The sequence below is a fragment of the Melospiza georgiana genome, chromosome 10 (genome assembly GCF_028018845.1).
Source record: "Melospiza georgiana isolate bMelGeo1 chromosome 10, bMelGeo1.pri, whole genome shotgun sequence".
NCBI lineage: Eukaryota > Metazoa > Chordata > Aves > Passeriformes > Passerellidae > Melospiza > Melospiza georgiana.
In genome coordinates this window covers 24,246,785-24,274,541 of record NC_080439.1, presented here as the reverse complement: position 1 = coordinate 24,274,541, position 27,757 = coordinate 24,246,785, and the positions used below count along the sequence as shown (strand labels likewise).

The 27,757-nt window shown below is 45.3% G+C and overlaps 3 protein-coding genes across 6 annotated transcripts in view; 1 reads left to right on the top strand and 2 right to left on the bottom strand.

Moving 5' to 3' along the window:
- Window positions 1–1,952: 1,952 nt before the first annotated feature.
- Window positions 1,953–15,793, top strand: LOC131087712 (claudin-19-like). 2 transcript variants are annotated; one of them, XM_058031546.1, is made up of 5 exons: window positions 1,953–2,265; window positions 10,804–10,968; window positions 11,116–11,197; window positions 13,833–13,943; window positions 15,239–15,793. In XM_058031546.1, the coding sequence occupies exons 1-5, from the start codon at window positions 2,046–2,048 to the stop codon at window positions 15,336–15,338; spliced, it is 678 nt and encodes a 225-aa protein (XP_057887529.1). In that variant the 5' UTR covers window positions 1,953–2,045; the 3' UTR covers window positions 15,339–15,793. The 2 variants fall into 2 exon arrangements, with proteins under 2 accessions (XP_057887529.1, XP_057887530.1); XM_058031547.1 differs by lacking the exon at window positions 1,953–2,265 and adding an exon at window positions 10,481–10,513 and having other exon boundaries at window positions 10,804–11,197.
- DUSP28 (dual specificity phosphatase 28) lies at window positions 13,552–18,755 on the bottom strand. 3 transcript variants are annotated; one of them, XR_009114906.1, is made up of 3 exons: window positions 18,305–18,755; window positions 16,763–17,456; window positions 13,552–13,913 (listed from the first exon to the last, which is right to left on the bottom strand). XR_009114906.1 is itself a non-coding variant. In XM_058031548.1 (2 exons), exons 1-2 carry the CDS (start codon window positions 18,740–18,742, stop codon window positions 17,322–17,324), a joined length of 573 nt encoding a protein of 190 aa, XP_057887531.1. In that variant the 5' UTR covers window positions 18,743–18,755; the 3' UTR covers window positions 16,635–17,321. The 3 variants fall into 3 exon arrangements, 1 of the variants encoding a protein (XP_057887531.1); XR_009114905.1 differs by lacking the exon at window positions 13,552–13,913 and adding an exon at window positions 14,263–14,984; XM_058031548.1 differs by lacking the exon at window positions 13,552–13,913 and having other exon boundaries at window positions 16,635–17,456.
- Window positions 18,756–22,900: 4,145 nt separating this feature from the next.
- GPC1 (glypican 1) overlaps window positions 22,901–27,757 on the bottom strand; it is a 211,003-nt gene continuing 206,146 nt past the window's right edge. Inside the window, exon 9 of the mRNA XM_058031230.1 lies at window positions 22,901–25,806. Coding sequence (XP_057887213.1) covers window positions 25,577–25,806 — 230 coding nt within the window. The 3' untranslated portion in view covers window positions 22,901–25,576. The remainder of the gene's footprint in view (window positions 25,807–27,757) is intronic.

Here is a 27,757-nt window from a genome sequence, read left to right as displayed (position 1 = left end):
TGAGAGTGATCTGCGTATTATAATTGCAAGTAGTTATAAGACTGATTAGTTTATTAAGATGTTATGACAACTTCAGGAGCAAAATTACAAAGTCAAATTCTTTGGAAGTGCTAGGAAATTAATTAACATTGTTCCTCTTTTTTTTTTTTTTGCTCTTTTTATTTCCCCTAACTAGTAGTGAAAAGATTTTGCCTTCTCACCCCAAGGTCAGTCTCTGACGAGAAAAACCTCTGTGAGCTGTGGTAGGAAACTGCTCTAAATGGTTTGGTATCATATTTAAATTTGCATTTTATCTCTTTCTGATTGTGCTGGTGGCCATGGGTCAGCTCAGAATCTGCATGAGCTAAGAAGTGATTAGTAGGTTCAAAGATGTATATTGCTGATGTTAGAAATGTATATATATAAAGGGGAGCCAGTGTTGTAATCAATGCTCTTTCTGTTTTTCTATGTAACAAAATAAAAAAGAAGTAAATGAGGTTTTTAACTTTCCATTTTAGACTTTTACCAAACATTTTTGCTTCCAAAGACCTTAGCAGGAGTAATTTGTTTATTTAAGTAACTTCAATATTTTTCTTTGCTAACCCTTCCTGTGCTGTGTTCAAATCTCATACATTTTGGCTGTGCTGTTTTTAATGTTGTTACAGTGATCCTTTTTGCTCCCCCAGGGTTTGTTTTTATCACCTTACAGCTCTTACCTGCATATAGCCTATATGTGTACTTTGTGAGGGAAGATGCTCTGGACTTTGTGTGTTTATTCCTTTTTGGTTTATTGTCATTCTCCTTTGGACAGTTGCAGTGCATATTTGCTATCAGCTGTGCCATCACCTCAAACTTATAACCAGGGCACTGTGTGACAGCTGGTACAGTCAGGTCCTGTGGGGCAGGGTGTCCGTGGCATGGGCTGAAGGGGGATGGATGTGCTGTTGGAATAAAGGATGATCTGGACAGTTCTGTGGGGTTTGTGTGGTAGAAAAGAGTCAGGAAGGGTGATGAGGGAGGAGGACAAAGAGAGGAGGAAGAGCAGCAGTAAATGGCTGCGGAGCTGTCCCAGGCTGCCAGTCTCCTTCAGCCATGAGCCCAGGAGCTCTGTCCTGCCTCAGGCCATGGCTGCAGTCACAAACACTTTGGGTTCTTAATGTCATCCCCTGCACAGGGGTCCAGCTGCATATTTCTTCTTCAGGATACATCCTAAAACAAATGCATAAAAAGTTTCAGGTAAAGCAGAAGTGGAAGGTGTAGCAATGTTTCTGCAGTGCTTTGCACTCTGATGGTGCTTGGGCAGCTCAGTGGCCCTGACAAAGCAAATTATATGCCAGATGAAGCTGAGTATATTTGGTACTAATTTACATTATTTCCTAGTAATTTTCCCTTTCGACATGCCAGATCTTTGTGTAACATTTGGCCAGATCTTTGACCCTGGGTCCTTGATTTTTAGAATGGGACAAAGGTCCTGAAGAGTACAAAACTTTTGTTTGGGTGATCAAACAGGTCCTCACAAAGTGCTGACACTACTATCTTGCAGGGAAGTAGAGAAAACAGATTAGAAACATACCATAAACGTGAGTATCACAATTTATCTTGCTTTTAATTTGTATTGGTAGATATTGTAATTGGGAGATGAACCATTTACTAAAGCATTTGATAGTTTTCATTTTAAAATGAATTTCGAGTTAGCAAACAAGTAAGAAATGGATGAAACATTCCAAATTAAAATTAGAGAATTCTTTGGTTGTCTCCTGTGCTTTTGCTCTGTTTGCGTTTTTTTTTTTGTGGTAAATGTGAACAACAATAAAAGTTTTCCTAAGAAAAAATAAGGTATAGAATATTAAATTATTCCAATTACTTGATGGGATTTCCATTTAGGGTAGATTCCACCTCTTCAGTTCCCTTGTGTGATACATTATGTTATAGGTAGGCCGTTTAAAAATGTTTTTGCAAAGGTCAGGCTTGTGTAAAGGTAATGCCATGTGTGTGTATGAACTATTTTAACAGGTTTCTAATACCAGAAATTGTGGGGAACATCTTTGAAGAGAACTTCTGTCACAATGGCATCATCCTGTCTACAGATCTGTGCATTGCTGCTGGCTTTAGCAGGATTCACTACATTACTTGTTACCACCATGTCCAGCAGCTGGAAAGTTTTGGACTCCACAACAGAGCTGGTCTCTGCAGACTGGGTTTCTGAAGGTCTTTGGATGGACTGTGCAGCAACTGCTGTTGGATCAGTTCAGTGCAAGAAATTTCTCTACATGCTGAGTTCAGACCGTAAGTGAACTCAGTGGTCTTGGCATTTGTTCATAAAATCCAAGCATGAGCTTCTGTCCCTTCTTTCTGGACAGGGTGTTAGCAGGCTGGGGGGCACAGAGTGCAGTTGTCCCAGAGGGCACTGCAGTTCTCTGGGCTTTATAGTTCTCTGTGCTTTATAGTTCTCTGGGCTTTATTTCCATTTGCCTTTTCTCCATCAGTGTCTCTCACTGAATTAAAAAATCTCCAGCTTTCAATTTTGTTTCTCCATGTGGTGTGCTTGCCCTGTGAATACAAAAGAATGAGAAGGGTTAGGGCAAGATAAAATCCCTATATACCAAAACCTGTCTCTGCTATGATGACATACCAAAAATAGCATTGCAGCCAAAATTCAGCCTAAGGGGTGCACATGTGTGTGCTCTAGGTGGTGGCACAATGTCACCTGTGTCCCTGCATCTTTGTGATGGGATATCAGGGAGCAGCCATGCCCTGGAGGTGCCAGAACAGCCCAGTATGGGCTGCATGTCTTGTATGGCCAAATCCAGTCCAAAGGGCCACCATGGAGCCAGTGTTTCACCCTACAGTTCAGCTCACTCACTGCTGTGGCTTTGCTACCCTTTCTGGTGTGATGACATAGAGGTATGGGTGATGTGCAGTAAATCTGAGAATTTTTTAAAATATAGTTTTGGAAGAAACAGCATCTTTTCACTCAGCCTAGTTTTTCAATACAAGCAGATCATAGTTCCATGAACACTGGTATTTGTGGTTTGGTGTGAGACAGCAATTATTAGATATTCCAGAACTGATTTGATACTTTGTGCTAAACCTGTGTATCTGGATTTTTTCCTAGAATTTCTCAGAGGTGGTGAGCTTAAACTAAAATACATCTGTGCAATGGATGCTTCTGTGTTTTCTAGGGTCAACCATGCCAGCAGGGTAATTTATCTGCAGCTAGAAAGAGAAGAAATGTCTCAGTGGGGGCTGGAGAGCATTAGTTTGAATCGTTCTGGATTTTAAAAGTATCTTTCTGTAAACACTGTCTTTATGGTAAAGGACTAGGAAGGACTGACATTGAAGTTCTCTGCTCAGCAGACTGAGTGTAGAAACTTTTGGAAATAGTATTTTGTTAAGCTTTCTGTCTTGAACAGAACCTTGCATTTATTGTTTTACAACTTTCAGTTTTGTGCAGTCACTTTATGAGTGCTGTTAATATCATTTCTTCAAGACTTCCGTGCTTTATAGGTTCCTGATTGCTGTCACTGCTATTTGTCTGGACTCTTCCAGCACTTTTATTCTGAACGTGCAGTGCTTAAACCTTAAAAATACCACGTGTCACAGACTATGAACTTTGTTTTCCTTGACACAGATGTGGACTTCCTTGGAGTCAGAGCTGCCTAACTGTAAGGCAGATCTCTGAAGGGTGAGAATTTAACTCTCAACATGCAGCATGTTTGTGGTTCTTCTGCAGGGCCCTCACTTTGGTGGCCTCACCTGCCCTCATCATGAGGAGGCCAGTTTAAGAATAAGTATCAGCATCCATAATGAGGCCAGAGTTTGTAGGCTCAAAAGGAGGCTAATCACATGCTTCCAAGGATTTAAAATACATGGCTCATTGCATCAGAGGCAATGTCAGCTTTTCACGCCATCCTGGTGCCTGTTCAGCTCCTCTCCAGGGCCTCCTCTGTGAGGTACCAGGATGCCTTAAGTTTCTGGAAATCAGAGTGATGAGATGGGGCCAACAATGACAGCATTTGGTTCCCAAGCTGTGGGAGGTGCTGATGGGCAGCTGTCAACACCAGCTGTTAAGCCCTGCTGATGCAGAGCCTCCTGCAGAGCAGCACTGGCTGTTATGCCCATTGCCTGACAAGCCACAGTTTACAAAATTTACAGAATAATATCCTTGTGGTCTTTAACACATTGGAGAGTAATTTCCTGAAGGGAATTATCAAAATGTCTGGTTCTGTATAGGAAAACTCATGCACTTCAGGCCTGCAGTTTAATCTTTTCTGTTTATATGTGTGGTGCTTTATGACTGCCTGTTGAAATACATTTCTTAACTAGGAAGAGATTTTTTAAAATTATACTCTTCATTTTTTATTTCTATCCTTGCCAGCAATATAACAGCTGTGGACACTTGATTCAAGGTCCCTGCTCTCTCACCTTTTGCTGTCAGCAGAAGTGATTGCTGAGATCACCAGCATAGCACCAGGATATGTGGAAATTAGCAGGAAACTCTTTGAAGGGCTTTTAATGAAGTGCAGATACTCCAGGTACTGGTACAGTGTGTTCATTTCACTATGCCATCATTTTTCAAGTTGCAGTGACCAAGCAGAAGGAGGGAATTCTGTAACAGTCACCTGAGATCAATTCTTACCACACACTACCTGGTTTCCTTAAAAGATTGCACAGGATCCCACTGCCAAATCTGGCCTCGTTTAAATCAATGGCAGTGATCCTCTTGAATGCCATGGGAGCCAAAATGTCACAGTGGCACTGTAATACCTTTGGCAGCTGAACCCCCCAACCCACAGCATCAGCTCAAAGTGACAGTGAATTTTGATGAAAAACAACAAATACCTGTTAGGGACAAGTTGGGGCTCTCTCAAAGTCTAACCCTTCTTGTAGTGTTTACATAAATGCTGTGGAACTGTTACCATGTTGCATCATAGCAGAATTATTTTATGAAGAAACTCTGACTCCATTTCCTGGAGATAAGGGCAGGTTATCACTGCAAAAGATGGTTAACCACGTTTGGATCCACAAGTACTTTAAAGTATTAACATGAGTGGGTGATGTGAATTGAGGCTACAATTCTATCTAGCCAAGAGCAGAAGCAACTAAACTGAATTTAACATATGCTTTGCCTAGAATGGCTTTTTTTTTAATCCTAAGGTATTCCAACAAACAGATGCAATTTTCTGAGATGTATTATTTTTCTTATAGCTGTATTTCTTCATAATTTGATTCCTTTTGTGACAGATCTGTCACACTAGCTTCTTCATTTCCTTACATTTCAATTCCATGGCACATACATGATTGCAATTTTAATACATTGTACAATTGTACAGTGTAAGCAGGATGGTTGTTAAGACTGACTGTGTTTAGCTATAGATCAATAGACAGTAAAATATTAATGGAAACCACTCATCCATAAACTTTACCTTCCTGAAGGAAGCTGGCAGTACAGTTATTGTGGATTACTTATGACCATAACTCCAAAAACTGCTACATTTTCTAGCAGAAGTATAAAGATTCTGTCCTCAAGCTGTTTTATGTTTGAATCCTCAAGAGAATATCACACAAAAGCTTTTTGATTTGACAGCAAAAATAAAATTGCAAGCAATCTTAATCTAGTGTAAAATCTAGTTGACTTCAGAAAAGAGACAGCAATAAAATATTTGCCTATATTATCACTCTTACAAGGTATTTCGTAGAAATATTGACTGGAGTTTCTAGACTGAGAAAAAGAAAAGGCTCATTTTTCACTTCCTATTAGAAAAAGAATTAATGTGGTCACTTTTTTTACACACTTATATCTTTATCATGAACTGCTCCCACTTCTTATTGTCATGCCCAGCAAGCCTTATCTGTGGGGAAAGAGCAAAGAGCAAAGGTAGACTCATTTTGGAGCGAAACCCAGAGATAAAACAGCAAGGAGGCTTCTGAAAGCTTCACTTGATTGTAATCTAATTATAAGGATATTTAACTGTTACTACTCAAAACATGACTGCTACACTGGAAATTGTTGGTTTTATTTTGTCCTTGGGTGGGTTGGCATTTATTGGAGCTACTTTGCCAAATAATTACTGGAAGGTCTCCAGCATCCATGGTTCTGTGATCACAACATCTACGTTGTTTGAAAACCTGTGGAAGAGCTGTGCAACAGACAGCACTGGAGTTTCCAACTGCAGGGATTTTGACTCTATGCTTGCACTGCCTGGTAGGTGTCTTTGTGCAGCCTTGTTTGTATTGCTTAAAAACTTCTTGGCCAAAAGTAGTAAGGCTTTTGTTTTAGTAATCTGCTAATACTGGAAAAATAACTGGCCAAGAAGGACTTTGTGGGCTGAAGTAATAAAAATCTCTCAAGCAGCAGAATGTGTCAATGTGTGGCTGTAAACTAAGGCAAATGAAGTCGGTTGATCAAGCATTTAACAAGCATTTAAAGTGGGTTGTAATCTCTAGCATCTCATGGGATGTCTTAGTAGGAGACATTTTAAAATATTTATTTATTTGGAATTATTGTATAGACCTTATTTTGCAATACTTCATAGCTAATGTACTGTGGCTGGAGTTTTTCATGTAATAGGAAATACTGGTTTTAGCTGAGAAGTGGTAGTGGGTTTTGTGAGTTGAGACTGAAAATTGTAGATAATCCAAGAAATACATGATAATATGCTATACATATTATAAGTTATAAAAGGAATATATGCTATAAATTAATATATCTTTAGGCTTGTCAACTAATGCTGACTACTGTCAGTTAGTTAACTGACAGTAACTAAAGTCTATTTGGATGTGGTTTTAAATATCAAGAAATTCAGATCTGCTGGCCCCTGTCCTCTGTGTCAGTCTTCATCATAATTGTGGTTGTCCTCAAATGCCCAACTAGGTGATAGTCTGTGGATAGTAAAGCATGTTTATAGACAATAAAGCTATTTTTTAATTAATCCTGAATAATTCAGTATGTAGATACCTATTTGGAATAAAAATGCCTTCCTTCTAGCTGAATCTGCCCTAGGAAGTGGCTAAACTAAATAGGTAGGAGGATACTCCTAATCTGTAGAATGTGTAATATGGGATTAGTGGGAATGAGGTGTTAAATTCACTTTCTCCCTCAATCTGAAGTAAAGGCTTGTTGTTGACCAGCTCTAACACTTGCATAGCAATTCTCTGAAACTGTGTTGAGTATTTAGGGATTAATCTGTTCTTTTCATATTTCAGTCTTTTCTAACAATTGCTTTTAGAGAGTGTGTATGAAGAGGAACATAACCCTATTTAAGCTTTTTAGCCTCAGTAACAGCAGGATCATCCCATCAGACATTATTCTCTGCAGATCACCTATGTCAGTGTGCACCAGCACTGCTGGGTTAGTAGCTGGACTAGATGGTCTGAGAGATCTTTGCCAGCTTTAATGATTCTGTGATTTTATTTGTTCTTGTAAAAACCACTCCAAGGGCTGGCTTGTAGCTTGGTGCCAGTGACTCCAGGCAGCATCTTGTCATTGATGTGTTTATATGGGGTGAGGATCTGCAGATCTGGGCCATGGGCCTGCAGGACATCAGCATCTGGAGAAAAAAGTGGTGGGGATCAGAGAAGAGCACCACAAGTGTTAAAGCAAACAGAACAGAAGGCAAGCAGCAGCAGGGCTCCTGAGAGCTATAGATAACAACATGGAATCAGCAAGAAGGTAAAAGTGGGGGCAGAAAGTGAATGACTGGGACAGGCTCTGAAGTGAATTTGTGGGATTAGCTTTGCTCTGTTGAAGAGGAGATCAGTCCAGCAGTATAGTTGAGGGGTAAAGGCAAGGGGAAGCAGAAGGGAAACCTTGCAAAACTGTGAAGATAAAACATTTTTAGAAAGGAAAGATGAAAAAGAGAAGTCAGAGGACACTGGATGGCAGTAAGAGTTGAAAGGACAGCTGGGCAAAGCAGGATGAGGAAGAGAATGGGTTTGGCATAAGGGCTGAGCAGCCAGTGGGACCTCTGAGAAGCAGCCATAGTGCTTGCAGACATGAACTAAGGCAGATTAAAAATTACCATGGTCAGTTTAGGTGTGTTTCAAATTCCTGTTTAAAACTCAACTGAAACTGCTGCCAGGATGTCAGGGACTGGAGGGAGGGCAAAAAGGAAAAACAAAAGTGTGTCTTTGTTACCTCTTATCAGATGGTCAATGAAGATTTTCCTTGAAAGTTTCCTTATTGGCAACTGAGCTATATGGAATAGTTCTGGATTTTGCTTTATGTATGGGAAAAGACAGGTTTGGTTCTTTTAAACCAATTTAATGCTTTTGAGTTCACTATACCATTTGTCTAAATGACAAATATTTGAAGTGAGGAACTTTTTAAATGCAATATTGAACAAGATTGAAAACATGACTGGCAAGTCCATATGGCTAGCACTGCCTGTCTAGTCACAACTAAGTCAAACATTTGATATAACTAGTTGCCAAAGCATTGTAAACTCCCTTTTATTTTCTTCCCCTTCTTTTTAAAGTTCCATAGGTGTTTTTTCCAATGACAGGATTTGGAAATAATTTCTTACAATTGATGTGGACTAATAAAATGCACTGACTTTGCATCTTGTTAAATAAGCTAAGTTTAAAATAAAAATTGGAGTTTTCTGAATTGTGAAGTAAGGTCCTCAGTTAAGGCTGCTGAGGTTATGGCATTGTGGTACAATTGTATGAAATCCTTTCCCACTGGATTGCAAGCAAGGGTATACTTGTGTGTCCTGGAAAGATATGGGGAGTCCCATCTAACACTGCAGGAGTCCCCAGGAGCTGAAATGTGAGCTGTGGGACCCTGCTGGGTGATTGGCACAGTGAAAGATCCCAAACCTGAAAGCAGCATTGTTGAGTACTTACATTAGCAGTATCTTCTGCAGGCAAAAACCTTGAACTATTTGTGGTATTTTGAAGGGTCTTTCCACTTTTATTACTGTCTTCATTTTTTTCCATGGAAATTATAAAATTAGTGCTTAACAAAGCTTTAACTCCTCAAATGATTTTAGCCTTTAATTCTGTATATTTATCTCATGGGTGCTCATTGCTACCTTTGGTAACTCTTAAGCTGGTAGGACCAGTACTCTTAAGCCACATTAGGCTGAGTTGGAGTGTGAGAATCACTTTGCCTTCTGTCTCTGTGTCTGATTTTTGTTGTCTGGAGACAGACAGAACTAGCCCAGCAGGTTATTGTGGAGGATGTGGAGGGGGTCAGGGAACAAGAGCTTGAATGCTGGCATCAGTGATGTGAGTGTCCAGTTGGAATCAGGTCTGACCCTTTTGACGTAGGATTGAAACTGTAGAGTCATAAAATCATTGAGGTTGGAAGAGAAGTTAATCAAGTGAACAAAGTGAGCAGTTGTGGCCCTGCCAGGCTGTGACGTTTGACATGTTTACCTCACAACAAAGGCGCCGAAATGCCACTGGACCTGGCAGGCTGCCATGTTAAAGGACCCCAAAGTCCCCATTAGGGGACTTTCTTTCTTAGGCTGATTAATAATCTAGTCCTGGTTTTTGTGCAATTGATACCTAGATGTGAAGACCAGGAGCATAAAGGACACACAATTCCAGCACAGCAGACTCCATAACGTGCCCACAGCAGCTGTAACCTCTGCACAGGAGAGTGTCCCAGGGAGGAGTCTGCAGCTCTCTGACACACTCACCCCTGCTCCTTACACTGAGTTTGAAGGGCACTGCTAACTGGAGCTCCATTCTTTCCTGTGGGATCTCAGCGCCTCAGGACTGAGGTGCAGAGTGACCGAGACCACCCTTGGGGGGCTCGGGGGTCCTGGAATGTTGCCAGAAGTGTCTGGTGGCTGGACTTTGATCCTGCACGGGAGACGACACCTGTATGAGGATGGGAGGATTTCACTGGGTAAATGGTGAAGGGATAAGTTAATTAGAGTGTGAAACACAGGGTTTAGGATTTCTGTACAGGGGGGTCTAAAGAAGTAAGATGGAGGAATTGGGGCGTGTCCTGTCCTTCTTCTTCTTCTTGGCCTCCATCTTCTGTGGTGATGTTGGCACTTTGGGATTGGTTATTACTAAAAGTGCACTGGTCAATAAGGGTAAAAGGTATTGGGGGAAATAGGTAAATATTGTATACGTAACTTTGAGTATAAAGATAGGTGACCACCCCGGGGGCTCTCAGTGTGCTCATGGCTGGCTGCTGTGCAGACCTCTGTCGGGCCAAGAGAAAATCTTTTAGATAAACAATTAATAAACACCGAGACCGAGAAAAGATCTGAAGTCTCTTCTCGTCCTTTGAAGCGCCGGGCTGCCCAAGGCCATCCCCGAGCCTTTCCAGGTCACCCAAACAGCCGAGAAATCGACACTTTCCCATCTCTCCCTGGCAGCAGCAAAGCTGGCAGCTTTCTCCAGTTCCTCAGCAGTGCCAGAGCCTTGCACAGCTTGACTATCCCCTGGATTTCAGATGTGTCCTGTGCACTCAGCAGTGCACGTGTCAGGAATTCAGAAACACTTGTGAGTAGGACACTTCTTCCTGCTCCTGCAAACGGCCACATGTACCACTGGGCATTTCCACAGGAATGTAAGGGATGAGTGGCTTGCTGTAGTTCTTCAGGATTTACTAAAGACACAAGAAGATTTACTGAGCTTGTAAAGTGTAGCCATAGTTAACTCTTAAATCTGTTTGACTTGAAGGCTAAACACACTTGGGTTTGGAGGCTTCTCTGAGCCATGTGACAAAGTTGGACAAGATTCACTTATTACTGTACCTGTTAATTTTGTCACTTCCTCTAATCACTTTTATTTCTTTCAGCACAAGATTAATGTCATTTCTGTATAGATCCTGATTTGTTTTCTCTTTTTCTGTCTCAGCTCACGTTCAGGCATGCCGTGCCCTGATGATTACTTCCATCCTTTTGGGATTCTTAGCTGCAGTACTCACACTGCTTGGCATGAAGTGCACAAACATTGGGTTGAGTGATGAAGATGGAAAAATGAAGTTTACTGTCACAGGAGGATTTCTTTTTGTTTTAGGAGGTAATATTGAAACTGAAATGAGAGCACTATTGATACTTTGTATGGCTTTCACAGCCAGACTAAATGAAATAAACATTCTTGTTTTAAATCTGTTACAGCCCTTAATGGAATCATTGACCTGTGTGCTTTTTAAACTTTTTCTGGTAGGTCTCTGCTCCATGGTGGCTATTTCTTGGTATGCTGCAATGGTTACTGCTCAGTTTTTTGACCAACTGTATGCTGGAACCAAGTAAGTGAATGTGTCTGTCATACCAAACCCCATCGTGTGTTGGACAGCTGCACTGACCTCAGCTGCTCCAGAGTTTCAGAACCTGGATGGATCCCATTATCCAGTCCCACAGGAGGGAAAAATTGTATTCAGGGAATCTTTTCACCTCAGAGATATTGGTGGGGAGGGAGGAGAGGTCTTTCTGCAAGGGTTAGTGAATGTGAGAGGAATACCAGCCCCACATCTGAGGGGGTTTTGTACTGTGTTTGCATTTTCTTCACCGACTCAATTAGGTGTGTATCTCAATGTTATGAAGAAGAAAAGGTAAAAATTCTTAATCAGCTTTGACATTTAGACCAAAATATGTACAAAACACAAGTTCTGACTAGAATAAAGTACCTCAGATGTACCTGCAAGGGAAAATCACCTGCAAAGCAGCTCAAGCTTTGTACTAGAGATGTGCAGAGAAATCTGCTGCCTGTCATATATGTCTGTATATTAACAGCTCAACATTTGTTTGCCTTATAAGTTAAAACAAGGCAAAATCTGTGGGATTATCAGCTAGTGCAGTTGCATACAGAGAAGTTTTGAGGTATAAAAGCCCTTGCTCTTTGTCTGATATAAAAGTAACAGTTGTCAAAACCAAATGGCAGCTTATGGCACCTTATCTAGGTGGCCTGTTTAGGAATGAGGAACAAGGGTAGAGGTGACTGTGCCTCTCCTTCAGAGAGGGGGGAAGGAGAGGGAAACATTGTCTGTGGAATATGAGACATCTATAATATACTTCTACCAAGTATATAAATCATAGATCAGTAAACTATAAATTGTTAGTTGCTAGGCTCATATTTGAAGTGTTTTGTAAAGTTCCCACCCAAGAATCAGTTCAGGGAAGTCAGAGGTGAAGTGCTTTGTGATAAATCAAAGTACTTTCAGCAGTTGCTTTTGTTGTTTGTCAGTTTTCCCTGGATTTTCAATGAAGTGCTTGGAAATAAATTGTATTTGTGCAGTTACGTTTGTTGCTTTATATCCCCTTGGGAGAACTATATGAAGGGTAATAAATGGATTAGAGAGCTGAAACAACAGCTGATAAGGAATTTCGGTTAGTCGGATAGTTGGTGTGTTTGATGGTTACCTGCTGCAGCTTTGGGGCTCATCATCACTGCCTGTTAATCAGTTACCAGATGCTTTGCATTCAGTAGCTAAAGAATTTTTTTTTTTTTTATATCTCAACTTCATGTTTAAGTTATTGATTCGCTGATGAATTAAGTTTGATCATTGGTAAAGCTGAACATGCAGCCTGTGGGACAATTTAAAATTAACTGGCATGCCAGTATTGATCTTCACTCTTAACAGGCTGGCAAATCTGGTTTTTCAGATTGCATTTTTTCGGTCTGACTTCAGCAAATTACTGATGTTGACGTCTGCTAATTCTTAGAGGAGTTTCTCCTACAGCTCTGAAGGCAAACTAAGTTCTCCTGCACTATCTCCTATATGCTTTGCTTTGGTATGACATCTACAGCATTCTTGTCTGTAGGTGACTGGTGAGCAGAAATGATTACAGGCACTGGGGCAATGTGCAATTTGTGCTCCTGGGTTTGTTTGATAATCACTCTCTGCTTGTTGCATGTTTGGAAGTACCTGAAGCAGTGGAGACCTTGTGGCTCCCACGTGCAATGAGACACAGAGAGCTGTGAAGCTGTGTAAACTCTGAATCCTTCCTGTTAGCAATGAACTCCAGAGGCAGAACCTTTGACACTTTTCAATAATTGTGTTTCCAAGTGGAAAAAGTGGAAAGAAAACACAAATCTCTGGTTCCATGGTACCTTCAATGCAGTCCAGGACACTTTTTTTGCCCTTATATTGGGTGTCTCAGACCAGAGATGTACAGGTAGATTGTGGATAGTTTGTGTCTGATCATTAAAATTGGTTTTCCTCTTTTTATGAGACTCCTGCCAGACTGTTCCAGACTCAGTTGTGTCTAGCCTTTGGGACAAATTCATTATCAGTTAATTTCTTGGACTGGACTAGGGGGTTTCCTGAAAGGTATAGTTTTGTACAGCAAAATAGGGAGCTACTCTTTTTCAGCCTGGGACATTCATAAATGCCTTTCAGGCATACAACCACAGAGGGTGCTGAATATCCTTTAGGGTATCTAAGTTTGAAAATGAGCCCTACTCAACCCTATTCATTGCAAATAGTTTGAAAACTAAACTTCATACTTGTAAGTGACCTAGTGTTGTGTCCATAGAAAACTGATGTCTGTGGTCAGCCTTCTCTCAGCATATAGACAGCAAGATCTGAATGATTCAGTTGCACAAAATCCTTTCAGTGACACAGCCAATAAAAGGGCAAAATAAGTGTTGTGGATTGCACAGAAGATTGTCATTATTATTTATTATCAATAATTTGTTAAATATTATTAAATTATTCATTGCTACTTATCTTTATGTTGCTTAGTACTCTCTGTCCTGTTAGTAATTTGGCAGATCAGCTCCATACAAATAAGAGTTTTACTGAGCAGACACAAAGCCAGATCTGTTCTCTGTTAACTGTTGAAGTGGCTTTCAATTAGCTGATTTCTACACAATTAAGAATTTGTTTGCATGGTTTTGTGATCCTGTTATAAGTTGATTCCATAAATTCTTTCATGTTTCAGGTATGAACTAGGAGAAGGTCTGTACTTAGGCTGGACTGGATCTGTCCTTTATATACTTGGTGGGATCCTACTGACCTGTTCCTGCAGAGGGAAGGAAAAACAGAATTACAGGTAATCTTGGATTTGCCAGATGAAGGAGTAGCTGTCAATCACACACCACTTTCTACCTGTGCACTGTTCTGTCTCTCTGTCACCCTCTGGTATAAATATCTATAAATTACATACACTGCTGTGGCATGTCACAGACTGCTGATGGCAGGGGGTGCTGTACCAAACACTTGTGCCCCCCAGACAGGGTGCTTGGTGCATCACCACCAGCACTCACCTTTAACTTGTACTTGATAATTCTGGCCACTGCTGATGGTGAAAATGGGCAGTGAAAGAGCAAACTGTCACCAAAAGAAAAGTAGATAAACCCCCATAATGAATTATCCAGTTTGTTTGCAGTACTCACTGTGAGTAAAATATTCACTGTTCAGTCTGCAGAAAGTATAAAGGCATTTCCCAAAGCACATGGAATTGATCACTAGAAACATGGTTCTTTTCTTGTTCTTTATAGAAGTGTCTTGTTGCACATCACATCAGGAAAGGTGAGATTTCTGGCCTCAATATTTAACCTTCCCTCCTTTCTTGTTTCAGTCTTAAATTTTGACACCTACAGAAGGCCTCTTTTTGAAGGAGAGGGAGGAAAGAGGCAGAAATAGCAGAGGTCCATGTCTGCCAGAGCTCAAATAGCTTGGAGGTTGTACTAGCTGAGCTTGAGAGGGTTATAATATGCAAGGAGGAAGCATATTCACTGTTGGTCTATTTAATCTTAGGAAATTGATATCAAAATGTTGTAAATGAGAGTTCCTCTGGTACTCCATTGCCTAATCTGAAACCATTTCAATTTTATGGTAATATTTCATCAGCCCCATTGGACTTTAAATCTTGCTCACCTTACTTTGTTACAAAGTACCAAATGCCTTGAAATGTCCTGAAAATCAGGTACAACTGATCTATGAAACAGAAGTTCAACATGATGAATGACAGCTGAAGGGGTAGGGTGAAGGTACTTCTGTTTTCTTTCTTTGTCATCTTGACTGCTGTATGAAAACCTGCAGCTTGTACAAAGGTGCTGAGGGCTTCTGCTTGAGGCCTTGGCTGAAATGCCTGGAGGAAGAGCACATGGGAGTTGGGAATGCAGAGTGTGGATGAGAGATGCTGTGCAGCCCATCAGGGACCCCATCCATTCCCCCTTAGCTACCACAACAATGAGAACAGGAGGCCTCTGATTTCTGCCCTCTTGTGGAGAATGTGCTGTGGGTGGGTTGGATACCAAGCTGAGTAACTTCTAAGTATCTGAACCCACGGGCATGTGTCAAAATAATACCTCTTATTTTGTATGTTTTTTCCTTGCTTTACAGTCCCAAGAACTATGCATACTCAGCAGCCCAGGGACCTTCTCAGCCACACATGTACCCCAGGAACTCTGAGACTATCATAAGCAACAAGGAATATGTCTGAGCTCCCACCCTGCATCACCTGTAGTGTCAGTGGCTTATGAACTCCAGTAAGGAAGTGAATGAGCTACTTCTTTATTCTGGTTCCAAGCTGCAATCCTATGCCTTAGTTTGGAGCAGTACCAGGAGGAGGTATGGCTTTCAATGTAAATAGCAATGGTTTTCAGATGTAAATAGCTTTCTACAGAAGATGCTGTGATGTGAAATCCTGTGCCATGAAGGTTTCTGCATGCTGAGAAGCCTGGTAAAATTTAACTGGAGGGCAGTATATGCTGACACTCAAGAGCAATGGTTCCTATTTCAGCTGACTCAAACATGTGGAACTGATAGCTGTATCTGACTGCAAGTTCATATGCCTCACAGTTAGAAATGTGTTTTGTTTTCATTAATGTTTAGCTTCCTTCTTTTGTTTAGCAGCCTAAGCTTTTGACAAGAAATAAACTTTGTTCCACAGACAAACAGATTTTTTGACAAGTGGGATTCTCTAATAAGCATCTTATGTTATACCGAAATTCTTATTATATATGATAGTCAAGGTTTATAAAAGCTACAAAAATGTTTCCAGAATCTGCTAAAATCACCTTCAAATCTGCAGATGTGCAACAAATTTCTTGTTGGCTGTAATGCAGACACATAAGATAAACAATACAGAATGAACAAAACACAGCTGGGAGTGGAGAAAGCATCTGGTGAAGAAATGCCTTGTGGTAACTAAGAAAATGATAGCCTGAAATTTTAATTTTTATTCCTATGGTTTCAGCTTTTAAAATAACACTACTTTAACTTTGAGCAGTCTTTAACTTTGGGAACTTGTACTGCATCTGAATTTTCTAATTCATGTAATTCCCAAGTGTTTTGATTTTCTGTCATTGTTCCATCATTAGAATTTCTGCCTTAAATGACTCCACTGCTGGGAGCATGTTTACCTTGTGTGAGCACTCAGGCAAATGGCAGTGAGCTAACTTTACTTTGTATTTATGCTTTCAGCAAGGTGGAGTGGAATTTCACTCTGAGGTTCTCAGGTTCCATAACTTGTCCCTTTTAAATTACAATGTGTTCATGCAGTTTGACAAAAGTCTGTTTTGAATGGCTGGTGATGAACAGGTAGCAGTCTGATCTGGAAGTTTCATGCCCAATAGATCATTTCAGAGGGCAGCCTGTAAGCAGCCTCAGCAGAAATGATTTGGCCATGCTGCTTGCATGCAGGAACAGCTGATTTGTAAACTGACACATTAAGGCATGAACTGGGCCCTGTTAGCATGAGTAAGTAAAGCTGAAAGGAGTGGTGATTGCTTCTAGAGTGCCAGTGTCATCTTCTTCCCTCCACTATCATCTGCAGTTTTTAAAATAATTCCTTTGGTGTTTTAGAGAACAATTTCAAAAGCTGAAAAGGCACTTAGCCTGCATGATGGGAGCAGAACTCCTCACCATTACTGTATATTCTGTCCTCTGGATTTTTAGGTAATTTTGAAGGTGCTTTGTTCTTGTTGAACATAAGAAAAATCACAGAGACAAAGCATCAACCACTGTCAGTTTCCCACCAAAGGCTGTGTCAGCTCATTAACATGAATAATGATCCAGTAGATGAGAGAGAAATTCAGAACTTCCTTGGTCTGGCATCATGTCTTCTAATGGCATCACTGGGAAGTTTAATTAAAAACCAGGAATAAAATCCCTGTGTGGTAACTCCTTCCTTTGTTCAGTACATTGTTACCATACTCAGTGTCATTCAGGGGGAAATAACTGCTGAAGATTCCAGGCCTTTCTCTGTTTACAGTCCTTCCAACCATTTTCTGTTTCTGCTGTTATTCCCTGCTTATCTGCCCTCTTTCCATGCATTACCAACAGAAATGCTCTGCATGAATTTAATGAACCATCATCTCAGTTATGGGGGTAAAATGTTTTACCTACAGGTGATTTAGGAAGTGATTTTTTTTTCCATTTTTTTAACTCTGTAGCAAGTCACTTCACTTTCTTTAAAGTATCTTCACACATTGCTATTTTCAAGTCCTTTGCTCAGCGGATCAGAGTGCTTTGGTATCTTCAATTCTTCTTCATATCTCTGCAGCTGAGACCAAAATCCTGCATTTGGCTCTGCTACGGGTCTGGCAGTTTTCACAGCCTAGAGAACAGGAGAGACACAGTGGAAGCAAGGTATCCTGCATTTGTGGGAGTCATGCAAATGAATTTTGAACTTAAAATTTAGAGAAGCTCTACTTTGGTTTTGATTTGGCTGCAGAGTAACAAACAGCTATTTTGGTGAGCTGACTTCACTGTGTGCTCGCTAGGAACTGCCAGGAGGCCTGGTTACAGAATGGATTCATGGACAGGACACCAGACAGAGCTGTCGATCTGCTGGAAATGGGAAAGTCTCACCAAGTGCAGTGACACTGCTCATGCTTAAGGTGATAGTGTGAAACTCGGTCACTCTGCACACCTCAGTCTAAATTAAGCAAATTGGCTGTCTAAAGTGACAGATGGGTGAAGACAAAACCCAGAGAGCACGAGCAGTTTGTATTGGATGGGCTTCCCAGGAAAGCTGACACATCATTGCTAACAGCCGTGTAGCTGTGGCTGAGAGCAGCTCCTGGGCACTCTGCAGCCCTGGCTGGATGTTCCTTGCTGAGAGGAGCTGGCACACAGCAGCAAACCCTGCACAGCAATTCCTGCACCCACTCACTTGGTCTCTGTCTTCACTTACCGTGACTGTGCAAATGATAGAGAAAATGCTCCCTAAGCAACCGGCTTGGTATGTTTGCTACATGTAGAAACCTCGCACTGAAAACTTACTAGACCAAGCTGGGCATGAAAAAACTTACAGGGGACTGTTTAATGAAATGTTGAACCTCTGTATAACTGCTGAGGGGCGGGAGGAAGCACCAAAATAATTCTACAAGAAATTACTCATGAGAAGCATTGCGTTTCTTCCCCAAAAGAGCTGTAAACACGAATCCGGACGTCACACATTACCTCAAAGGCGTCCTTGAGCGGGAGCCGCCGGTGCCTCATGAGATAAGCGGTGCAGATGGCGGCGGAGCGGCTGCGGCCGTTCTTGCAGTACACGAGGCAGCGGCCCCCGGCCCTCACGGCCGCCTCGATGGCGGCGCCGCAGGGCTCGAAGTAGCGGGCCAGGTCCTCGGCCGGGTCATCGAACACGGGCACGCGGATGGCGCGGAGGCCGCGCAGCGAGGGGAAGGGCTGCTGCCGGGTGACATTCACGCACAGGGTCACCCCCTCCCGCAACAGCAGCTCCTCGTCGCACGCTGCCCTGGCCGTGCCCAGCAGCAGCGAGGCCGTGACCGGGCAGAGCCGGGGCATCGGCGGGCACGGGGCACCCACCGGCCCCGCTGGCGGCGCGGGGCTCCCGGGGCCGGCACGGCCACCGCGCTCTGCCGGTGTGTTGCACATTGCAATCTTACCCTGCTATTTTTATCCCTCCCTACGGGATGGCACGGACAGGCTCCAGGCAGGTCCTAGTGCCGGCCGCATCCCGAGACCTGCGCTGGGAAAGCTGAAAGCACTTTCGGAGCTACAGCTCACTTGGACAGGCAGTGGGTTTGTGGAGTCGCTACCCCCAGATCAGCTGATACCGGCTGTGTTCTGCAGCATTCCTGCCGGGAATGCTGCTGCTGCTGCTGCTGCTGCTTATCGGCCGTGTTCTGCATGGCAATGCTGCTGCTGCTGCTGAGGACAGTGCTGTTGGTGCAGTGATGCAACGCTGAAGTTGTGTCAGGGTGGGTTATGTTGCATATTAGAAAAAGGTTCTTCACCCATAGAAGGTCCAGTTGGGCACTGGAACAGGCTCCTCGGGGCAGTGGGTGCAGCACATGGTGTGACTCTTGGGGATGTTCTGTGCAGCACCAGGACTTGCACTCCATGATCCTTGTGGGCCCTTCCCACTCAGCATATTCTATGATTGATTTGTGATTTTCCAGAGCCTCTCGGTGCCCCTTTCCTACAACAAAAGCTCCAGAAAATGATTTACCAGGCTGGCCAGATAGCATAGTGCTGATCTTTCTGGACTTGAGTAGAATTGCTGGTGTGCTGCCAGGGCAGAGAGCATCCTGCACCTGAGTGTGCTGCCGTGGGTTTGAACTGCACAGGATGGGTGGGGATGGGCCAAGCCCAGCCAGGTGAAGGTCACCTTGGCCAGTGTGGGCAGGTGCTGCAGGGCTGGTCACAGGTGCCAGCTGCTTCCTGGAGGCTGAGCTGCTTCAGCCCTTTGCTTTCAGGCCAAACAGGAGCATTTGATTCATACAAAAATGAACCTGACACAAAAATGAACCTGAACTGTTGCAGCAGCAGAGCACAGACTGCTGTGAAGTGCAATGCCACCCATTCAGGAATGAGAAGTGAGGTACAAGGAGGAGCTTTTATTCGACCATGGAGGGAGAACTGGACCTGCCACACACCTGCCATCATTTGTGCCAACAGCAGCCTGTCAGTGAGAAGTTGGCTCTGAGGCCAAGGGATTCAGCTCTCTCACACAAGCACAAGAACATGCTGTCCCCTTCTGTTACCCAGCACATGAAGGCTGATTCACCTGCCTCTTCTTCCTGTGCTCAGGGCATGGCTGCTGCAGGGCCCCAGGAGGCTCAGTTCAGGCTGGGGAGGAGAAAGCTCAACAGGAGACCCTGATGCTGCCCACCCCAGCAGCATGGGGAGGGCTCCTGGGCCCCTCCACAGCCACTCTTTCCAGGGATATTGGACCTTCCCTGGCAGTGACTTGCCCAGCTTAGCATTCCATGGCACACCCCTTATTGCCAGGCCATGATGGGGGCACTGAGGCAAGGAGCCTCTCTGCAGTCCCTGCCATGGACTCCCCTGTGGGACGGGCACACGGCTGTGCCCCACACTGTGGGAGAGCTGCTGCCCTGCCCTCCTCTGACAGGGGCTCACCCTTCTGCCTGCACCCATCAGTGACCTTTCCTGGGCCCCTGCAGAGTCCCTGGGTGGTGCTGTATGGGCACACTCCAGTTCATACCAAAACCATGACTTGATTTCACTTGGCATCACACTGGCTGTGCCATGAACCCTCACTGATCTCTGTGGGTGGCAGCAGCATCAGATGGCTCTGGGATCCCCCAGACAAGCCAGGTGGGAGTTACTGATTTACCAGTTCCTGCAGCCCATCCCAGCACTGATCCAGGTGTTCCCTGGGTGACACCATCTCAGGGCACCTTTCTTGTCACTTTTGCTCCCCTGGGGCTGCAGCTGAGCTCCCTGTCTCTGAGGCTGTGGATGTTTTTAGGCTGCCTGCCTGCAGCTGACTTCAGAATGGTCATTCATGCCACCAAGGGGGTCCTTCCCCCCAGCCCTCCCTGCACCGTGTCTCTGTGGAGAGGAGGAGGTGGGAACAGGGCAGTTGTCACCACACACAGAGTAATTGATAAGTTAAACACAAATGCCATCTTCTGGCACTGAAGGCAGTTGCTGCCTCTGTAAGAAGGTGTTGAACTGCAGGGTAAGAGCATCACCCCTCGTTAGAAAGGGTTTGATGCCTCAGTCCACTGGGTATTCCTGGTTTTGGTGGCCCTGGCAGCCAGGGTGCAGTGCCAGCAGCCCCTGTCACCATGGCTGTCTCCTGTCCCCCTGCCCAGCAGTGATGTGAGGCTGCAGCCCAGGGGGAGCTGGGATTGTACCACAGCCTCCACCTCCTGCAAGCTCCCAGCAGTGAACTGGCCAACATGCAGAGTTCAGTGACATTATGGACTGCAGAAATGCTTTCAGACACCTTTAGTAAACACCAAGCTGTAAGAGGCTGTTGTTTCAGATCATAATTAGACACTGAGGAGGCAAAGCAGGCAACTGGTGTGCACAAAACCTCCAAGGAGAAGACCAATATTTTTGCACTTGTTATATTTATATAAATGTGTGGATGTGGTGCAAATAGCTGCAGGAGAGGAACCTAAAGAAATACCTACTCACTCAAGGGTATCAGTCAGTTTATTAAATGTAGCTGATATTTGCTTCCAGGCAGAAGGATACACTTCAGTTTTCAGTTACCAAGTCTCTCAGACATTTCATGAGCAGCTTCCAACACCTCACCTTGACAGCTGCATTGCCCCTGTTCTGGTGAGGATGGAGCTGAAGCACAAACCCTTGTGCTGCACCAGTCCAGTCTCAGGCACGTGCTGGAGATCCAACATCCCCCTCGCTGCTCTGCCTGCTGTGAGCTGTCCAACAGCTGGTCTGTAATCACCACAACACCTTGTAATGACCAATACCAAGGGCATTTCTGATCTTTGCACTGTTATGCCATGACTTTCTGTGCTTCTAGATGAGACAACTTAGGATCCTCAAGCCAGGCTCACCTTGTTCCCACAAACACACATCCACAGAACCCAGCAGCTGCTCCTCTGAGTGGTGCAGGAATGCAGGAAAATCCCTGCTGCCAACACTGCCATCAGCCCAGCCTGTGCCTCAACATGGTTTCCTTCCTCAGGGCTCCTGACCTGGCCTTTATCTCTGCCTTAACAAGTGAAAAAGAAAGAAAAAGCCAGACTTGGCTTAAATGGAGAAGAAATAATTGCCCTGTAAATCCAGATTTGTCTCCAGCCTTTTTATTTATACAAGGATTCAAAGAACATATTTCAACTTTAGATAAACAGTGCAAGAGAGTTACAAGTACCTTGGTAACAGAAAGAAATAGATAACTGTCCAGCTATGCTGATAAGTGAAATAATTCTTACTCCTGCAGATAGAAATGCATCTGTTTAAAGCAAAGGTGGACTTTAGATATTCTGTTATACCTTAGCCCCTACCAAGCCCACCAGAAAACAACAGGCAGCTTGTCATCTGTAAATGATAAGTAGCTGTGCTCTCAAAGCCTTTTGAGACCCTCACCATTGTTTAAAACATAAACATTATGGCACAAAGAGCAGGCTGAAAGACAGAGACACTTGGAAATCCACCATTGATGGTTCTCCCCTTCCCAGGGATTGGGCCTTTGTAAAGGTTTTTTCCTACACCACTACCCCCTCCATACACCTGCCAAGTGTGAGCCCGTTCACACCAGAACACGATGGATATTTCCATCCTGACAGCATGGGAGCAAATGTTTGTCCCAGCCAGCCCAGTTGCTCAGAGATCCCCCCATGCAGCCAGCCCAGAGCAGCCATGGGGAGGTGTCACAGTGTTTTCCAGCAGGCAGCAGCCCAGGAAATGTCATTTAGAAGCACTGAAAGGCCCCAGGTTCTGCACCAGCCCAACCAGGCTCAGGACTTGTCTGGACCTGGGTTGATTTCAGCTTGTTCAGCCACACCAGTGGTAGTTTAGTCAGCAGTAATTTCAGATTGCTTTAGTTTGGAGTTGATATCCCGGGGGCTTTCAGCCATTGCAGCTCCTGGGGAAGGTGGCACAGCCAAACAAGCCCAGGGCACTTCATGGCAGCAGCTGGGGAAACACCTTCAGGGCAAGGGAGAGCAGAAACACCGAGCAACCAGGGAGCAGCAAAAAGCAGCAGTGCAGGCTGACCATGGGCAGATGGAAAAATGAGCCCACAGGGCCACCCTGAGCACTGCTGGGCACAGAGGGGCTGAGCCCCTGCCCTGCCCCACCTCAGGCTCACCTGGCCTGGCCTGTGCAAGGTGGCAGCTGCCACCCTCAGGGCCACCAGGGATGGGGAGTGGCAGCTCAGCCCAGCTCAGAGGGGAAGGCTTCAGGAAGGGTTTCCCCTGCAGAACAGATTTTACAGTTTCTTTGAGGCTTTGCCTTATTAATTTGCACTATCAGGTTTTTATCTTGTAACAGAACCACTAGTTGGGGCTATTAAACTGTTAAAATACTAACTAGATAATCAGTAAATTCCTGGCTTCACATTAAAATGTGAAGGGGCCCATAAGAAGCTCTTGAGGATAACAGGCAAACAGCAAAAAGTAATTGCACAGAAATGGAAGTGACTTTCAAGCTCCCATTCTCCCATTGACCTCAGCATCCAGGTGTTAAAGCCCCAACCCAGCTGTGTTTTGATGAGAATAAGACTACAATGTTTTAATTTTTCCTCCCTCCCCCCCAGCTTTTTTTTTTCCCCTTTGGATATAAAGCTTCTGCAGAATTGGTTGTGGGGATTGTTGGAACTGAAGGTTAAATTTGTATTTGCAATTCTGATTTAAAATTTTAAAAAGAAAAGAGAGGAACTCTTTAGAGCAGTCAAAATCATGTGAATTTGCCATATGTCTAGCAGCAAATAAATCTAGACAAAACCACTGCTTACATTGATCCTCTGCAGGGTTCTGATGGGTGTAGTGGCACTGTCTGTCCTTCAGCCATTGTCCAGCACCCAGTGTTCATTTCTGACACCCAGCCAGATCAGGTCAGGGATTTTGCCTTTCAGGGAGGTGAGGCCAAGGCAGAAAGGATGTGACATTGGTCACTGTGGCTTGGAGAGGCTGCCAGAGCTGGCCTAAAAGCTCTGCCCATTCTGAGGCACCCTCAGTGCCCCAGGGAGGGCAGGGAATGAACTGGCTTTCAGCATTACCTTGCTCATGTCCTCATTTTTCCCTAAATTGCACACTTCAGGAACTGCTAATGTTAAAAATTGAGGTTTTTCTTAGAAAAGGGGGAAAAACCTCCATTACAGCCAAACCCCAACCCCAAATGTTTGCTCAGCCCAAAGGCACATCTCCTCTGGCAAGGCAGAGCAGAAATGCTCAGATGCTGTGCAAAAGCAGGAGACAGCCCAGCTGTGCCCTCCTCTCAGCCCAGCACAAACCTGTCTGGAGCTGTGAGTGCTGCTGGCCCAGGCAGCCACAGGGACTGTGCTGTTCCAGCCTCTGCTACACCCGTGGCTCCAGCCCAGGCCTGCTGCCCACCAGGCACAGCAGCCTCTGGAAGCCCCAGCACACAGCCCTAAACAAGCACAGACACTCCTACAGCTACAGGAGGACATTTGTGACTTCACCCACCAGCCCCAGTCTCAAACCTGGCCCAGAGCCCGCCCCACTGAGCAATCTGGGCTTAGGGCAGCATCACCCAAAGGCTGTGAGTGGTGGGATGGGAGCAAAGGGTGAGCCTGGCCCTCCCCTGAGCCCAAACAGAGCTGCCAGGGGTGTCTGACCTGCTGGCTCAGCCCGTGCCTGCAGGGGCTAGGGAAGGTGAACTGGATGATGGGGAAGGAACAGGGAAAGTGGGAATCCATTCAAAACCTACAGTACAACTGAAACAAACACCAAAGGTAAAAAGAAATCCCAAACAAAATGTTTCCTTTTCTCACATTCCCCCGAGCCAGTGCCCTGGGTAGGGCCCATGGTGGTCCCCAGCAGCCCCTCTCTGCCCTAAGGCAGCTGCTTGAAGGGGCACAACCAGTCCCAAAGCTCCAGTGAGTAAAATGTCCCTGGTCTCTCTCATTACCAAGAAAAAACCTGCATTCCTGTCTATGGCTGGGGCCAGAGAAGGAGGAGGCAGCACAAGTGTCTGTCACACAGAGAATCCCACTGTGCACATCTGCATCTCTCTGTTACCCACAATGGTACTGCACTGCAGGTACAAATTGGACCATTCTTACTTGGGTAAAAAATGGCTTTCCAACTAGCATGCAAAGAAAAAGTACCCAAACCCCAACCCCTAACACTCATTCCCAGTCACGTAGATGTAGGAAACCTACATTTCAAATTGTCCTCAGCTACGAGCTCTAGTCAAGAAACCCACTTGTGACCTTTCCAAAGAAAAGCGAGTTCTGCATTTTTGGGTCCAACAGCCGCTGCCAAACTCGTTCAGTTCGACCCAGCAAAGCTGCTCACGCTCCTGTGTACCCCACCGGAGGTGAAGGGCCGTCTCTGCCCAGCTAGGAAGCACAGAGGAAGAGCCCAGCGAGCCCCTGAGGCAGCACGGGCCGTGCCGAGATCCCGGCGGGCCAGGGGCGGGGCAATTGCATATTCCACCGAGCAGCAGCACAGCTGCCCGCGAGGGCTCGGCCCGGCTCCCCGAGCTCTCTGCAGAGGCTGGCTCCAGCCCCAGGAGCCAGTTTGTGGCAATAACAAAAGTAAAACAATGAGGTATGGAAAGAAGGGCCCAGCATTGGGGAAAGACCTAGAAAGAAGAAAACAGCTCGAGCACTGCCAGAAATAGCAAACAACTGAAACCTTCTGAAAACCTTTTTCTCCTCCTTTTTTTTTTCCTTTTTTTCTTTTTTTTTTTGCCAAGGTGAATTAAATACGTCCTTTGGTTGGTTGGTTGTTGGTTGGTTGGTTTTGGCAAAGTGAAGCCCTCAGCCGCAGTCTGTGTCCTGGCTGTGCCAGCGAGTTACCGCCACAAGTGCTGCGGGGCGGAGGCAGCCACCCAGAGCAGCAGGAGGAGGAGGAGGAGGGAGGCAGAAGGCAAAGATCTGCTGCTGGCCCCATGGACGCCGTGTCCGGACTGCTTAGGAATGGCGTGTGTTTCTGGCTGCCTGGTGCTGGGGCTCTTAGAAAGTCTTTTGCCACAGACGTCATCAGGACAGCTGTCCCCGCTCCCGGAGCCACTCATGTCATCACCTGTGCAGAGACAGCGTGGGGTGAGCACACACTGCACACACAGTGCACATAAACACACTGCACACACACTGCACACACTGCACACACTGCACATAAACACACTGCACACACTGTACACACTGTACACACACACACTGCACACACTGCACATAAACACACTGCACACAAACACACTGCACACACTGCACACTGCACATAAACACACACTGCACACACTGTACACACACACTGCACATAAACACACACTGCACACACTGCACACTGCACACACTGCACACACACTGCACACACTGTACACACTGCACATAAACACAGTGCACACACTGCACACACTGCACATAAACACACTGCACACAAACACACTGCACATACACACACTGCACACACTGTACACACACACACTGCACACACACACTGCACACACACTGCACACACTGCACACACTGCACACACACACACTGTACACACACTGCACACACTGCACATAAACACACTGCACACAAACACACTGCACATAAACACACTGCACACACTGCACATAAACACACACTGCACACACTGCAAACACTGCACATAAACACACTGCACACTGTACACAAACACACTGCACATAAACACAGTGCACACACTGCACACACACTGCACACACACTGCACACACTGTACACACACACTGCACACAAACACACTGCACACACACTGCACATAAACACACTGCACACACTGTACACACTGTACACACTGCACATAAACACACACTGCACACACACTGCACACACACTGCACATACACACACTGCACACACTGCACATAAACACACACTGCACACACTGCACACACTGCACACACACACTGCATACACTGCACACAAACACACTGCACACACACTGCACACACACACTGCACATACACACAGTGCACACACTGTACACACACTGCACACACACTGCGCACACACACACTGCACACACACACTGCACACACACTGCACACACTGCACATAAACACACTGCACACACAGAGCACACACACACTGCACACAAACACACTGTACACACACTGCACACACTGCACACACTGTACACACATACACTGCACACACACACTGCACACACACTGCACACACTGTACACACACACTGCACACACACAGTGCACACACTGCACGCTGCACACACACTGCACACACATACTGTACACACACTGCACATACACACACACTGCACACACACTGCACACACACTGCACACACATACTGTACACACACTGCACACACACACAGAGCGCACACACTGCACACTGCACACACACTGCACACACACTGCACATACACACACACTGCACACACATACTGCACACACACTGCACACACACTGCACATACACACACACTGCACACCCACTACTTTCCTTATGGTGGGCATGGCCCTCTCCCCTTGCTGCAGCCCTGGGGAGCTCTGGCCACCAGCCCTACCCTGGCCACCCCCTCCTGTCTGCATCCCCCAGCGTGGGATACAAGCCCATACCTGACCTCCTGCTGCCTTCAGTCACTGTTGCTGCAGCAGCTGCAACCTCTGGAGCAGACAGAGCAATGGCCCTGTCAGCAGGGCTGCCACTGGAGACAGCCCTGCAGGTTTCAGTGAGGCACTGGGAGCAGCACAGCCTCCAGCCACCCCACAGATTGTCTGCACTCACGCAGCCCCTGAGCAGCCCCAAGCCAAAAGCCAGACCAAAAGCCAGACCCTCCCTGCCCACAGGCCCAGCAGCAGCATCTGCAGGGACACTGTGCAGGCTGCAGGGACACTGTGCAGGCTGCAGGGACACTGTGAAGGCTGCAGGGACACCTGTGCAGGCTGCAGGGACACCTGTGAAGGCTGCAGGGACACCTGTGCAGGCTGCAGGGACACTGTGAAGGCGGTAGGGACACCTGTGCAGGCTGCAGGACTGCTTGCCC

Bases quoted from the DNA above. Each gene is read 5' to 3' on its own strand.
- LOC131087712 (XM_058031546.1), top strand. From the start codon at position 2,046: ATGGCATCATCCTGTCTACAGATCTGTGCATTGCTGCTGGCTTTAGCA. The intron at 10,969-11,115 runs GTAATATTGAAA...TTTTTCTGGTAG, and splicing joins ATTTCTTTTTGTTTTAGGAG to GTCTCTGCTCCATGGTGGCT. The intron at 13,944-15,238 runs GTAATCTTGGAT...CTTGCTTTACAG, and splicing joins AAGGAAAAACAGAATTACAG to TCCCAAGAACTATGCATACT.
- DUSP28 (XM_058031548.1), bottom strand. From the start codon at position 18,742: ATGTGCAACACACCGGCAGAGCGCGGTGGCCGTGCCGGCCCCGGGAGC. The intron at 17,457-18,304 runs GTAATGTGTGAC...CCTGTTCTCTAG, and splicing joins CGCTCAAGGACGCCTTTGAG to GCTGTGAAAACTGCCAGACC.